Source organism: Rutilus rutilus (assembly GCF_951802725.1).
Source record: "Rutilus rutilus genome assembly, chromosome: 3".
NCBI classification, from domain to species: Eukaryota; Metazoa; Chordata; class Actinopteri; order Cypriniformes; family Leuciscidae; genus Rutilus; species Rutilus rutilus.
In genome coordinates, this window is record NC_140211.1 from 57,167,563 (window position 1) to 57,182,475 (window position 14,913).

The 14,913-nt window shown below is 39.5% G+C and overlaps 1 protein-coding gene across 1 annotated transcript; it reads left to right on the forward strand.

Moving 5' to 3' along the window:
* The first annotated feature begins 1,700 nt into the window (after positions 1-1,700).
* On the forward strand, positions 1,701-14,782 carry jph3a (junctophilin 3a). The gene is made up of 5 exons (XM_084404563.1): positions 1,701-2,882; positions 5,739-6,501; positions 8,150-8,274; positions 9,755-11,070; positions 13,274-14,782. The coding sequence occupies exons 1-5, from the start codon at positions 2,504-2,506 to the stop codon at positions 13,352-13,354; spliced, it is 2,664 nt and encodes an 887-aa protein (XP_084260689.1). The 5' UTR covers positions 1,701-2,503; the 3' UTR covers positions 13,355-14,782.
* The last annotated feature ends 131 nt before the right edge of the window (positions 14,783-14,913 follow it).

The window sequence follows — 14,913 nt, forward strand, 5'->3', positions numbered from 1 at the left end:
CTTCTGCAACACCAGGTGGAGCAACTGCAGATTTTCATTGTGTTTTTGCTTAAAGGCATAGTTCACCTAAATATGAAAAATCTTCATTTATTCACCCTCATGCCCTTCTAAACCTGTATGACAGTGTTTTCTTCTGTTAAAAAAAAAAAAATACTCTGAGAAATGTTAGTCGATAGTCAACAAAACTGTCAACAAAAAGTCATGGAACTACATGCAGGTGAGGAAATGATTGCAGATTTCTAATTTTTGCCTGAACTATCCCTTTAAGCAAAAGTCTTTTTAGGATTTATCTGGTTGGTTTTATGTTACTATCAATTTTCTTATCAACCCTGGATTTGAATTATAGCTACCATTTTAATAAACCAATACAGATTCAAATTTGGTCTGTAAGCCTGATCCATTACAAACCAAGACTGACTTTATTTAAACCATTTGTTTTATTCACATTCAGAAAGAATTTCGGATTCTGATTATTCATGTTCAATTGTTCTGTATGCCAAGAATTTCCACTAACTTAAGAGACTTTTTTTTGTTTATACTTGTTTGATAAATATATATATCTACCAAATGGTCATTATCAAGCTCTACATATTGATATTTTCAGCTTCTAATGACAAAGATTACTGCCAAGCCCTCTGAGTCCATTTGCCTGCATGTCAGATATTTTATCAGTCATCTGAGCCATTGAGTGTTTGTTGCAAAGTCTCATCCATGTGAAAGCTCTCCCAATCATTTAGTATAGAAGTCAAGTGAGGCCAGAATACATTGATTGAAAGCCCAATGTCAAATAATCAGATATTTTGTTCTCACACAAACGGCCTACATTGCCAGTCAACAACAGTCAAAATGGCATTTTAGAGGCTGTTTAATAATCTTATTTTTAGTGCTGTTTCGGCATATGCATATACAACATTTCAATATTGGTTCCCATGAGCATACCTGATCCAAGATGCATATAATCTTTCTTTGTCTGATGAAGGTGAATGTATCTTTGAAACAAAATAAGTTATCTGTCTACAGAAAAAAGTGCTCTACTTCATTTTTTATAGACAAATTTTTCCTAAAAATGACACCCTAGAATGCATTAATACCAGTAAATGAGGTGAAGTCATAACTGTGCATGTCACAGTTTATCCAGCTTTTTTATATTTAATCTAAAATGTATATAAATAAGATTTAAAAAAACACATTATTGAACAAAACAAAATAAGAAAATAGGGTAACACTTTATTTTACAGTGTCCTTGTTACATATGTTACATGTACTTACCATAAGAGTAAATTATGCATCATTACATGCAATTACATGTTGTTAATTACTATTACTCAGTACTTAAATGTATAATTGCACTGTAACAATGACACCTTAAAGTAAAACTGTAACCGAAAACAGTCCTCTCTCTCTTCAGGGGTTCGCTTTAACTCGGGTTATGCCTGCTAAATGTTGCATCGGATGTTTTTATGCAATTATGCACCGGTTATTGCATTTCAAATGCCATGAGATTCTATAATACACTTGCATTTCTAATGTAATATTTGGTGAAGGGCTGAAAAACGAATTGCATTATGCTGTTATTTAGAGAGTGTCATATGGGGAAATGGATAATTAGGCAAGCCATTGTATGCATATGAGTTTCTTCGCCTCTATCCCTTTAAGAAGAACGAGGAGAGCATGAGTGGGGGAGGGGAACGGGTTGGGGTGGAACAGTCCTGTAATGAGCATATTGTACAGACACTCAGCATCATATGGCTTCAGACCATCATGGATACACACCTTTAAAATATGCACATGAACATGGAGGAGAGGACCAAAGAGCAGGACTAAACTGATTTTTGACGCTTTTATCCAGTCTTCCAGGAAAGAAGCTTCACCTCTACACCGCAGAAGGGAAAAAGAGAGCGAGAGCGAGCAGCATTTGGGAAGATTCTGTGGCAGATTGATCTTATTTAACACATAAGCGAGGAAATGCTGTCGAAAACATGATCTAGAGGGAAGGCCGTGACAGCATCCGTGCTTCGAGTCTTCAGATGCTCTCTCGTATTCCTGTATTTCTGAGAGCCGTGTGTTTGGGGGCCGTGTAATGTCTGATTGAGTGTATCAATGCTGATGCTGCTGTGTGGATCTTTTCGGCTGTGGAAAATAACTAGGCCTTGTTTGCCTGCTGATCTCCACGATCGAGGCTGTGTGTCTCAGCCTGTTGGGAACGAGCGGAGAAGAAGGGAGAAGCTCGCCATCTGCTTTCCCGTTAGCATGCACAATAAAGACGTCCATTACCAAAGGCCGTGCACAAACCGGCAGGAGCTATAACATTAGGATGGTATAGCCTAAAATCTGTTTTTTAACCCCTTTAAAAACGCATGAACTGCTTTTTTTCCGATGCACACGAAATCTACTTGAGGAATATTGGTGCAACACTTCCTGCCTGGTTCATCTAAGTCTTCCTTTTTTCTTGTTCTTTTTTTCGTGCATCTTTCCACAAGATTTGGCTAAACCTGTTTCATGCATGTCCACTGGAGGCAGGTTTGACTTTGATGATGGGGGGTCGTACTGTGGAGGGTGGGAACAGGGCAAGGCTCACGGTCGAGGGGTTTGCACGGGCCCACAGGGACAGGGGGAATACGCCGGAGCCTGGAGCCATGGGTTCGAAGTTCTCGGAGTTTACACTTGGCCCAGTGGGAACAGTTACAGAGGAACCTGGGCTCAGGGAAAGAGGCATGGCATTGGCGTGGAGAGCAAAGGGAGGTGGGAGTATAAGGGCGAATGGACACAAGGGTTCAAGGGAAGGTATGGGAAGTTGGAAAGCACTAGTGGTTCCCGATACGAAGGCACCTGGAGCAATGGATTACAAGATGGATATGGATCGGAGACCTACTCGGATGGAGGTGAGAATCCAATGGCATCCTCTATACTAACCATATATCGGTGCATACAATTAAATAGGCTTATACACTATGATTCCTATAAGTTGATCTGAAAGGCTGTGCTTCCAATCACATTCATTTGATAGTTCAATTATTTCTAGCAGTGCTGAGTTGTGGAAACCAACCATATATCGGTACATACAAATAAATTAATTTCGGCTTTGAAAAAAAAAAAAATAGGCATTTTTTCATTCAAACATTCAAAAGACAGCGGAAAACTCATCTCTTTTCTTTAATAACGCCCTTGTGTGGCTTAAGCAATATCTGAAACTTTGTATTCTGAGCACTTCTTGTGCTGTTTGCCTCTTCATGATGAATCACTTGCTGTATTCCTCATTTGTAAGTCACTTTGGATAAAGGCGTATGCTAAATAAAAAAATAAATAAAAAAAAAGGGTTATACACTATGATTCCTATAAGTTGATCTGAAAGGCTGTGCTTCCAATCACATTCATTTGATTGTTGAGTTAGGAAGATGCCTGAAGCAAAACCCCTTATCTTTGCAAGTGCATAAGCAAATACACATTTTTTCTCTTATACTCTCTATTTAAAAATATACATATACTGCGTTAGACTAAACTGGGAAGGGTCACAGCACTTATATATTGTTGTCCTATTGTTAGTTTAACTGTTATTGCTCTCCTCATTTGTAAGTCATTTTGAATAAAAGCGTCTGCTAAATGATTACCGTAAATGTAAATGTAATTATATCATCTGTGAGTTGATAATAAACATCTACAAAGTCATAGGAGAAAACAGCAGTTCACTATTAGTCAAGTATGAGTTATAATATGACGGCTTTGGTAATTAATATTCTACAGCATGCTTAAATAACATGATTTAAAGGATAACATTTCACCATATGAACTGTAATTTACAGCACACACGCCTCTGTACAGTATATTACCATGGAAACCGACCGACAGCAGGTCATTGTGTCACTAGAGACTATTTTCTGTGCTCGCTGATTGGCTGTTTCACATTCTTGTGTAATCACTCCTGACGTGCTACGGAGATCAATGCGGAAAATAGTGGGATACTGTGATTTGGGCATGAATCATGTCGTTTGTACACGCGGAAACATAAATCAACATAATGTTTGCATCACACGACAGGCGTCCCTCTTTATTGTGAAAGATCGGGTTAGACTACCTTCCAACGCTGAATGCGATCGATGCTGTCCTTAACCATGTCACTCGTTAACCGATCAGGACTCATAGGCTGTCGGACTTATCAAACAACAGCGAGATAACGCGCGCCAAACATTTCAGCACCCTGGACAGTTCCTGTCGCTCAGAATCTATTAACTGTCATTGTAAGAACACACACACTTCACATTCGTTCGAAAACGGAATCTCACCTTTTCTCGAACGTTCTAAATTATCGTCAAATGTCTAAACGGTTAAAGCGTTCAGTACTTCAATGAGCTCATTGATTCTGCCTTAATTTATTACATTGTTTAAATTAATACATTTTTAGCTAACTGTGATTTTGTATATTTACATTTCTGAGACAGTCACCTCTGATAACAGATCACTCTAAATTGTAATGTGGACTCGTGCATTTTCTGTAAAGCTGCTTTGAAACGGTGCGTATTGTGAAAAGCGCTATACAAATAAATGTGAATTGAATTGAATGAACACAAGTCACTTCTTATATTACACTGATCAGTAGAAATGTGTATTAAGGAGTGTGATTAATTGCAAATGTTAATTAGTTGCTATGGCGATTTTGAAATTCGCCCTGTCTTTTGTTTGTGCACGCACATTTCATTTCCATTTTAAACAGAAAATGATATCAAATTATTTTATTTTTTTTACTTGTTTATTTATGAAGGTTATTTATTATTAATATTATTTTAAAAGGTTAACAATGAACTCTGGATCCTTTTTGTTGATGCAACGAGGTTAAAGTGAAAAATATCCCATGATTCACTCACCGTCAAGCCATAGGTGTATATGACTTTCTTCTTTCAGCCAAACACAGTTGGAGTTATATTAAAAAAATATCCTGGGTCTTCCAAGCTTATGGATGCACTTTTTTTGGGCTTTAAAAATCTAAGGTACCATTCACTCCCATTATAAAGCTAGGAAGTGCCGGGATATTCAGGAGAGATGATTTTAGACAGCTGAATGTTTATCATGAAGTCCTAGAATCTATATTTGCAACGTTGTAAACATGATTGCGTGTTAGATCAAATTGTCATTGCACACAGTGACCTCATGAATCAGGAAGATTTTTGCAGTGCATATATGTTTAGGAAAGCACAGTGGTGCTGTTGTCATTTAGTGTTTTTGAGATGAAAAGGGGCTTTTACCCAGATTTTACAAGTGAATCAGGAAGATCATTTAGAAAAAATTGCCCCTTGTGACTGGTTTTGTGGTCCAACTTTAAAGGTGATTTTCTCAATGTTTCTTTTTTTTTTGCACCCTCAGATTCTCTGCCAAATATTGTCCTATCCTAACAAACCTTACATCAATGGAATGGCATAATTTATTCAGCTTTCAGATGATGTATAAATATCAGTTGACCCATGTGACTGGTTTTGTGGTCCAGGGTCACATATGTCCTTTGCTCTCTGTTGCTTTCGCAGGCTATGTGCATTTGCAATGTTTTAAAACTTGATTGCATGTTAAATCAAATGAGCTTTTTGCCATTGCACACAATGACCACATGAATCAGGAGGATTTTGCAGTGCAAATAAGTCTTTAGGACAGCACAGTGGTGTTGTTGTCATTTAGTGTTTTTGCGGATGAAAAGGGGCTTGTACAAGTGATATGAGTAATGATATGATCTTTGCTCTCTGTTGCTTTCGCAGGCACGTACCAGGGCCAGTGGTTGAGCGGGATGCGTCACGGTTATGGAGTGAGACAGAGTGTGCCTTATGGCATGGCAGCCATCATCTTCTCCCCGATGTGCACCTCCATAAACTCCCTACGATCCGATCACAGCGAAGGAGCCCCGACTCCAGAAGATGGCTCCGGTGTCAGTGGCGTATCTGGCAGTCCGGTGGGACGAAGTGGCTTCGTACTCTGTGCTCACAGTGAAGCCGACAGGCATAGGAAGAGGAAAGGCCGATTTCGACAGTCTATACTCAGTGGTTTAAAGTTGCGAAGGTCCGAGTCCAAAAGCTCTCTGGCGAGCCAGTTAAGCAAGCAGAGCTCGTTCTGTAGCGAGGCCGGTATGAGCACCGTCAGCTCCGCCGCCTCAGATATTAACTCTAACATCAGTTTAGGTGAAGCAGAGGCAGGGGGAAGCGTAGATGCCACTGTCACCGAAACATACGCTGGCGAGTGGAGGAACGACATGCGATCGGGTTGGGGTGTAAGTCATCGCTCGGATGGGCTTCACTATGAAGGTGAGTGGTTTGGGAACAAGCGGCACGGATATGGATGCACCACCTTTCCTGATGGAACAAAGGAAGAGGGGAAATACAAGCAGAATGTGCTGGTGAGTGGCAAGCGGAAAAACCTTATACCGCTCCGGACCAGCAAAATCCGGGAAAAGGTGGATCGTGCCGTGGAAGCGTCCGAGAAAGCTGCGGATATAGCCAAGCAGAAGGCAGAGATCGCATTGTCCAGGTAAGAGTCTCTGACAAAGAGTCTCTAAAATTTGTGATGATCCAGAAAGAGTTACTGAGATGATCATTTGAGCAAGACACAACTGTATAAATCCCAGTCCGAGCTTGCTTATGGTTATTATGGTAACACTTTACAATAAGGTTCATTAGTTAACATGAACTAAGAATGAACAATACTTCTACAGCATTTATTAGTCTTTGTTAATATTAAAGGTGCTTTTTTTTTTGGCAGAATTTTTTTTTGTCACATACAACAAACAACTCCTCACTATCCGCTAGCTGCCTGTCCCCTGAACACACTGTAAACACACGCGGTCTCTGTAGACAGCCCAGGCTCCACAAACGGCAACACAAACAAACTGGCCCAGCCTGGACCATGAAACATAACAAACAGTGTTCCAGCCAATAACCGACAAGAATGATTTGGGGGTGGGGGGTGGGGGGGGGGGGGGGGTTAGTGCACGTGCACATGAAGGGGTGTGTGGGGAGTGGAGGAGAGAGACGCATAAAGAGGAAAGTTAGCTAGAGGAGAGATGTCCTAGACGACAACAATGACTAACGTTGAAATTATATTCTTGAGAATTTTGATGTGGCCGACACACGACCAAAGAGACGACGTTCCGATGAACAAATAGCAAAGAAGAGGGAAAAGGAGAAGGAACGCGCGAAGTCCTAAATTTACATCGAAAAAGCCTTTGAAAGGTAGCGAGAAGGGAGGGGGAGGACTGAGGGGGAGGGAGGGTCGAGCTAGCCTCAAACGTCCAACATCGCTTAAAGCACCTTTAATTTCAACATTTACTAGTACGTTATTAAAATCAAATGTTGTATTTGTTAACATTAGTTAATGCACTGTGAACTAACATGAGCATATTAACTAACATTAACAAAGATTAATACAATTAATTAATTAATAAATACTGTAACAAATGTTTTGTTCATTGTTAGTTCATGTTAGTTAATACCAAGCAGCAACCTGCCGGTTTCTCTCTTGAATCCAACACGGAAGTGACTTAAACTGCAATTCATCGACTGGCCACTGGAGACAGGCTCCAAAAGAGAGTCAATCCCATAGACCCCCATGTTAAAATACCCAACTTTACAGCAGAAGAAAAAATGTGTTTACAGCCTGGTCCAAAACGTGGTTTTGGTCTATATAGGTAATTTTGCCCTTCGTGAAAACTGTGAGGGGGGTGATTGTTCTTTATAACTCATCCGTTTAAATTATATTAAGCCTTAAAGTCCTGCATAATTAAGGGCGTGGCCACTTGAGTGACAGGAGGATTGCCGCTGATGTCACTTCTAGCCGTTTGTCTGCTGTCTGTTAGCATCACGTCACCTCAGCTAATCCGCCTCTTTGCCCGCTTTTCGTTTATCCGGGAGTGACGCGCTGCCAAGATGGCGACGGCCGGCTCCGCCCACTTTGGGCTTCAAAAAAGTTCTTCAGAAACCCACGGGTGACGTCACGGACACTACGTCCATTTTTATTTATTTTTTTACAGTGTATGGTTAATAAATTAACTAATGTTAACTAATGAACCTTATTGTAAAGTGTTACCGTTAAATCTACCTTGGAGGAATGGATGTTCCAAAGTGGAGCATCAAATTGAAATCAAATGCTATTGAGCCAGACTTTCTTGCTCTGTTTGCAGGATGAGCCACGCCCGAGGAAAGGCCGAGGCTGGAGAGGGAGTCGCACTGAGAGCCCTGGAGGAGTGTCGACTGGCCCGGGCTATAGCCAAAGAACTGTCCCCCTCTTTCCATCACTATGGGAACGGTCAGTCAAAAAAATCAATAAATACATACAGTACAAGCCATCATTGAGCACTGCATCTGTAATGCACATACGAATGTGACGCTTACTATATTACATGTATTTAAACTCTTTCCCCACCAGCGTTTTTGAAAAAAGTTCCCAGCCATCATTTTCACAACAGTTTCATGGCCCCCTGAATATTTAGTTGTATGAATATCTGAACATGCAATATAACAAAAGAAAGAACAGATACTCTGCTTTTAAACAAAAATCTGTTTTATTCTAACTTCATGCATTCTTTTTCATAAGTTTCATAAAAAAATCTACATTTTGAGCAAGCTGATAAAATCGCGTTTTTGTCAAAGACTACGTCTGGATGGGATTCAGAACGATGATCAAAACATAGATGGAGTCGATCGAGTCCATCAACATCCCAAAGCTTCACAGTCCTAAAGCTCGTCCTGGGTCAACATTTCACTCAGTAATATTAGGCAGTTTTGATTTATGTGCTGCTTAATGTTAATGATCACGTTATCTTACATATGCATCTACTTATATATATGCTATCACTTGTTTCTGTTTTTTCTTCACATGTCTTTAATCTGGAGATTCTGTACTCTTTCAGAAGACGTGTAATAGCACTCTCCTCCTCCCCGTATAACAGTGAAAACACATAAAGCCGCAAAATTAAGTCAATGGAAAAAGTTACAACAAATGCGAGTAAAAAATCGGTGTTGGCCGAGTATATGAAACGGTGTAATCGCTAGTTGGCCAGTAACATTTTTATGAATTCTAGCACTGCATTGTTGTGAGAACATGAATGTGAACAAACATGAACAACGCTCGGGAAAGGGAGCTCAATTCATTATTCGTGAGCTGTGTGGGAAGTTTAAATATCCGAAGCGCACCCCCAGACAGCCGTGTCTCAGACAGTGCGCAAATACTAAACTGAGCTCTCTTTCATTCCTTCCTGCACTGAAACGGACAAATTAACTCAAATTATGTAAAAAATACACATTTCTGTGATTAGTCGGTTGTGTGTTAAATGAACATAAACAGTTAAAAAAGAAAACGCATGTGTATCATTATATTGGATGTGTGCCTTCGGTCTTAAAGTGACAGCAGCCTAATATTCCGGCCGCTGTCTGTGTTTTTAATGTTTAAAAATCACTCACTGCTCTTGACTAAATAATATTTGTAACTTTATAAGGATTAATCTATGTTTAATTTATACAGTGAAGACTATGCAGTGCTATTTTACATTTGATTAGCCTAATTTATTCAATTTCTGTACCTGAAAACCACTGTTAAACCTACCTGGAAAGCACTGTTTATTTCATCTTTATCAATGTATTTATTTTTGCTATTGCTTATAATTTGATTACTTGTTCAAAATTCTGTGTGAGGGCAATCTAACTTTGCCAAAACACCTCTGTTGATCGAGATATTACATTAGAATGCGTTACTTAATTTGACCATGTCCTATATTTCCGTTTACTAGGACTGGAGTGCCAGAGACAGAAGCATCAGGACCGGAAAGAGAAAGACCTGGAGGGGGTCTCCACTGGGACAGACAGTCTTGAGCTCTGCACACCAGACACAACACCCCCGGCCCAAACGCCCGACCTGAGCCCGGTTCTGAGCAGCCCCTCCTCCCCCCCCTGCAGTCCACCTACTCATCGCACTAGGAACGCTTGTTTCATGCGGCAAAGTGCTGTGGACGAACAAGGAGGGGCAGAGATTCAGGTTCTAGTTGAAGGTAGAGGCATGGACACCATGAGAGCTGGGGCCAACAACTGGACTGCTGAGATGTATCCTCACAGAAGAGGGAGCAAAGGAGAAAGCAGTCGCTCCACAACGCCATCCCTTCTGGAAGAGGAGATCGGTCACATAAATGGACATGAGAACTCCTCAGCTCATCACCCATGGGAGAACGGCTCCTCGAATCACAAGCCCATTGAGCATATGGCCCCCGAGAAGGTCTGGGATCAAATGTCCTCCGGTCAAAAGCCCTGGAAGAAGCATGTTTCCTTGAATCAAAAATCCAAGGAACATACAATTTCCAGGAAACAAGAACGGGAGCATAAACCATCCAATCACAAGTCTGTTGATTGCGACTCTTCCAAGTTCAAACCACAGGTGCACATTTATTCCAATCACAAGTCCGCGGGTCATAATTTATCCAATCACAAGACCAATGAGCATGCTTCCTCCAATCACAAACCAAAGGAGTTTATTTCTGCACACGAAAAACCACACGTTTCTTACCATTATAACCCCCAAGAGCATGTTTCCTCCTATCACAAACAACACGAGCATGTCCACTCCAACCACAAGCCAAGAAAGTCCTTTACTAATCATACGATTGGTGAGTCTAGCTTGAATGCCTACCAGCTGTCAGATCGTGAAGCCAACAACTCCACTCTGGAATGGACTGTTGAAAACAATTCCAAGTGGATCTCTTCCCATTCACATCTGCAGGAGAAAGAAGGGGAAAATGATTATCGGGTTGACATGAGGTTCCAGCCCCTAGACTCCGTTTCCCAACAGAACTTTGGCTCTGGCACGAAATGCTCGGGTCCCCAAGGGCACAATTTGCAGAGACTACGTCAACGAAACCACGAAGGCAAAGAGTGGGGTCTTGCAGCCAGGGAAGGTTCGATGGACTCTGTGCAGATGCTCGACACCTTGAATGTTGGGGTTGACGTGGAGGAATGGCCTTTGCACAGGGACATTACTCTTTCACCCCCTTTAACGTCTTCTCCAGAACCACTGGACCAAGAACTAGAGCATCTGAACCTGATAAAGGCAAACTCAGTAAGTAAACAGACCTCTGGGAACGAAAGGTGACGATGTTCTGTATACCTTGTACTGTATACCAGTGGTCCAACGTTATCTCACGACCAATTCGTACGAATTCGTACGATTTATTAAAAGGTGACTAATTCGTACGAATTTGTACGATTTGTCTAAACCCATGTGATGGGTAGGCTTAGGGGCGGGGTCAGGGGTAGGTAATTCGTACGAATTCATACGAATTAGCCACCTCGTAAAATTCGTACAAATTGCCGTGAAATCGGGTTGGGTGGTCTCAAACTCATCTCCTGGAGGGCCACTGTCCTGCAGATTTTTGCCCCAACCCTAATTTAACACACCTGAACCAGCTAATCAAGGTCTTCAGGATAACTAGAAACTTGAGGAAGGTGAGTTGGAGCTGGTCGGAGCTTCATTCTTCAGGTCCAGGAGCTTCAGGAGCTGAATTTGAGACCACAGCCTCTGTTGCTCTTGGCGTGTCGGTCAAAAATGACCGGATTTTTTTTTTTTTTATCAATGAAATGAATGTACTATATTTTAGTTCGATAATGTTTTTTTATTTTGTATTTTTAGGGTTTTTATGGTACTAAATTATATTTACACTATATTCAAAATCCATTTATTTACTTTCTGAGCATAGACCTGAAAGTTAAATTTCCAACTTAAACTGTCATAAATCTTGAACACTGTAGAGCATAGACTTCAGTCTGATCTCTTTTCAAAGAGGACACTTGGCAGATTATTGCTGAAGTGAAAAAAGTTTAAAAAAATTTAACTGAAAAAAGTTACAGGATTGTATGTTTATTGTTATTAAAAATGCACAAAAATACTATTTAAAATTTTTATATGAAATATATTTTTTCAAAAACACGTTTTATTGCAAGAAAATCAAAGTCATAAATCTAAACAATTTGTGTTCCAAATTTGAGCTTGATATCTCAAAAAATGAGCTTTTAGTAAGATTTTGTTTGGCTGCAATACCAAAAGTTTTCACTAGATGAAATTCTTCTCCTATTCATTTCCAATGCGACCATATAATCTTTTCAAATGATGTCCATGATTTTTTTGTGTGTGTTTACATAGCAAGTGCTAAAACATTTACCAAGTTTACCATTCTGATCAAGTAAAAAAAAAAATGTTTTTTAACTTTTTCGGTCAAAAAAGAACGAAAAGCACCAGAGGGGTTTAGGAGCACATAACATTTAGGTTCTGATAGAAGAAATCACATTCATTTTTCACATAAACCTTTCAAGCCAGACATACCTTGAGCTCTGAGGCGTTTAAGTGATGATATATGCTTCCGTAGAAGCCACAATGCAATGTGGCTTAACTTTATTTTTCAAACAATTGTGTTTAGTAGCTCAGTTTCTGGTGCAGAACTACACTTTCCATAATTAAGAAGAAAGCTCCACCAATCAGAGTCCAGCATAGAAATGCAGTCAAATACACTCAGAAGTTACCGCTCACTCCCATAAAGCACTATCAATGACAATTTAATCAGTCTGATCAAGCAACAATGGAGTTGAATATTTAACAATAATATTGTATTTTTGCATATAGCCTAATAACTGTCAGTGTCCCAGATTGTATCGTATCATTTGAAAGCTTAAACACTCAAAATTCATCCTGTGAAAACCTTTAATGCCTTTTAGTGGGCTCAATGTGTGTGATGTCCACTTTAAATTTGGAATACAACATAATTTTTTTAATTATTTCTGAATATATTATTGTGGTTAATCAGATTTCAGAGCTGGTTGGTTTCATTCAAAGCTTAGAACTCTTTATTATTTCTTTTTAATTCTATTTATTTTATTTGCAGTGTAACATGCATCTAACACGGATCTATGCTTCCAAACATTTTAGAAACTGATCTTTTGAAATGCTACATTTAGTGGTACAAGGAATAAATAAATAAAATTACACTTTTTAATGGTTTAAATTAGTGCTGGGCAACGATTAATGGCGATTAATCGCATGCAAAATTAAAGTTTGTGTTTCCATAATACATGTGTGTGTACTGTGAACTTTTATTTTGGATGCGATTAATCGTTGCCCGGCACAAGTTTAAATACGTTTAAGTTTAATAAATAAAATAAAATGATACGTTTTAATGGTTTAAACATGTTTAAAGCTGGTGATGTGATTAAAAGCCTTTGAATGTGCAATACCATGTTTCTAATGGCAACATTTTACTCTCTCTCTACAGGGCTCCAGCTCTATCCTGGTGGTCTTGGTGATATTACTCAACATCGGTGTAGCCATTTTGTTCATTCATTTCTTTATTTAATCAAATGGCCTATAGAATGTCAATAACAGCATTGATCAAGAGTAAGATATGCACACAATGCACACTTTAGCACCACTTCTTAATATAAGGAACCCAAAAATTACAGTAGTAAATGTCTGTGTAAGTTGGACAAGTCCATGTAAATTGTAAACTTCTTTTATGGTTCGATTTATTATATAATTCCATTATAATCCATTAGTTAAACTTTGCTTACTTTTTTCCTCCAATCATTCACAATAAAGGTCCATTTGCAATATTCTGTAGAACTGAAGTATTACGCACATTTAGGTTTTTAATATACGGCTCGTCTGATATGTTTTACCACAGTTACAAAAGGTTATTTCACTTTTTTTTTTTTTTTTCAAATGCACATCAGGCCCGAGACATTATTGAGTAGCGCGACTTTGAAGACGGTCTTGTGGTTTTATGTACTATGATATATAGTTGATGTAAGGTGCAGTTCACACTAATATATAACCACTCTCCCACTGTATTCCAGGGTACAGCCCTAAATGATCGCTGCACACACTCATTGCATCGTCCATACAAAACAACTCTCTCATCTACACAGCCAGATTTGACACACACATATATAGGTCTGTGGTAACAGCTATCTTCAAGGGCTTCATCATTCTCGTTCAACTCACACACGTTTAATCAGACAAGCCTGCAGAATACTTTCCACACTTTTCACTGAATTTCAGCACAATCCAGTCGTGTAGTTCGTTTCGATGCACCAAAAACACATTCACCATTGACACAATGCTATGCTAAAGCAACTTCTGTGTTTTCTCGTACACCACATGATGTCACATCTGCTATATGACATAAAAGTACAACAGAGCTGCAGCAGTGGTTGAGTAATCCGGCTAATACTCGATAAAGTTTGAGACTGTTTTCAATATATTATTCTATACTACTGAACATATTTTAACAAGTTTGCAAGATATCATTGATATGCTGAGTGCCTTTTTTAATTGAGAAACCATCCCAGCGAGCAGGTTATGTACAGGCGACCGCTCATACAGAGGTCACGTGACACGGTTTGTCTCTATCCCGCCCAACCTTTGAACAAATCAAGTTGGCTTAAGAACTGAGCCTAAGCCTGTGGAGATTTTTACAGCATGTTTGTTAGCCTGTTCTCTTCTGCTGTTACTCTGTGTGATTTTCTGCCTGTCTCTCTGTCCAGCAACTTAGATAACAATTGGGACTGAAAGCAGTGTAAAAATACCAGCTTATGTTTCTCAGTGGGACCTGACTGACATTACCTAAATTAATGAATGATAAACTGCTATTGTATATTTTATACTACTCATCCGGTGATATCATGTTGTGAGATCATTGCATGCCTAAGCATGCCCTTTCTTACGCAATGATTTATGAGATTGTTTCCAAGTTATGTGGAAAATTAATAAAATGTTTGAGGTTATGTTGTGGCTTGTGGTTTTCGAAGAACAAGTGCATGCAAAACAAAACAAAAACAATGAGCGGGTTAATACCGATCCCAGCACCAAAAAGACATTATATGAGAAGACGAGCTACTTCTGAGTTACATATGA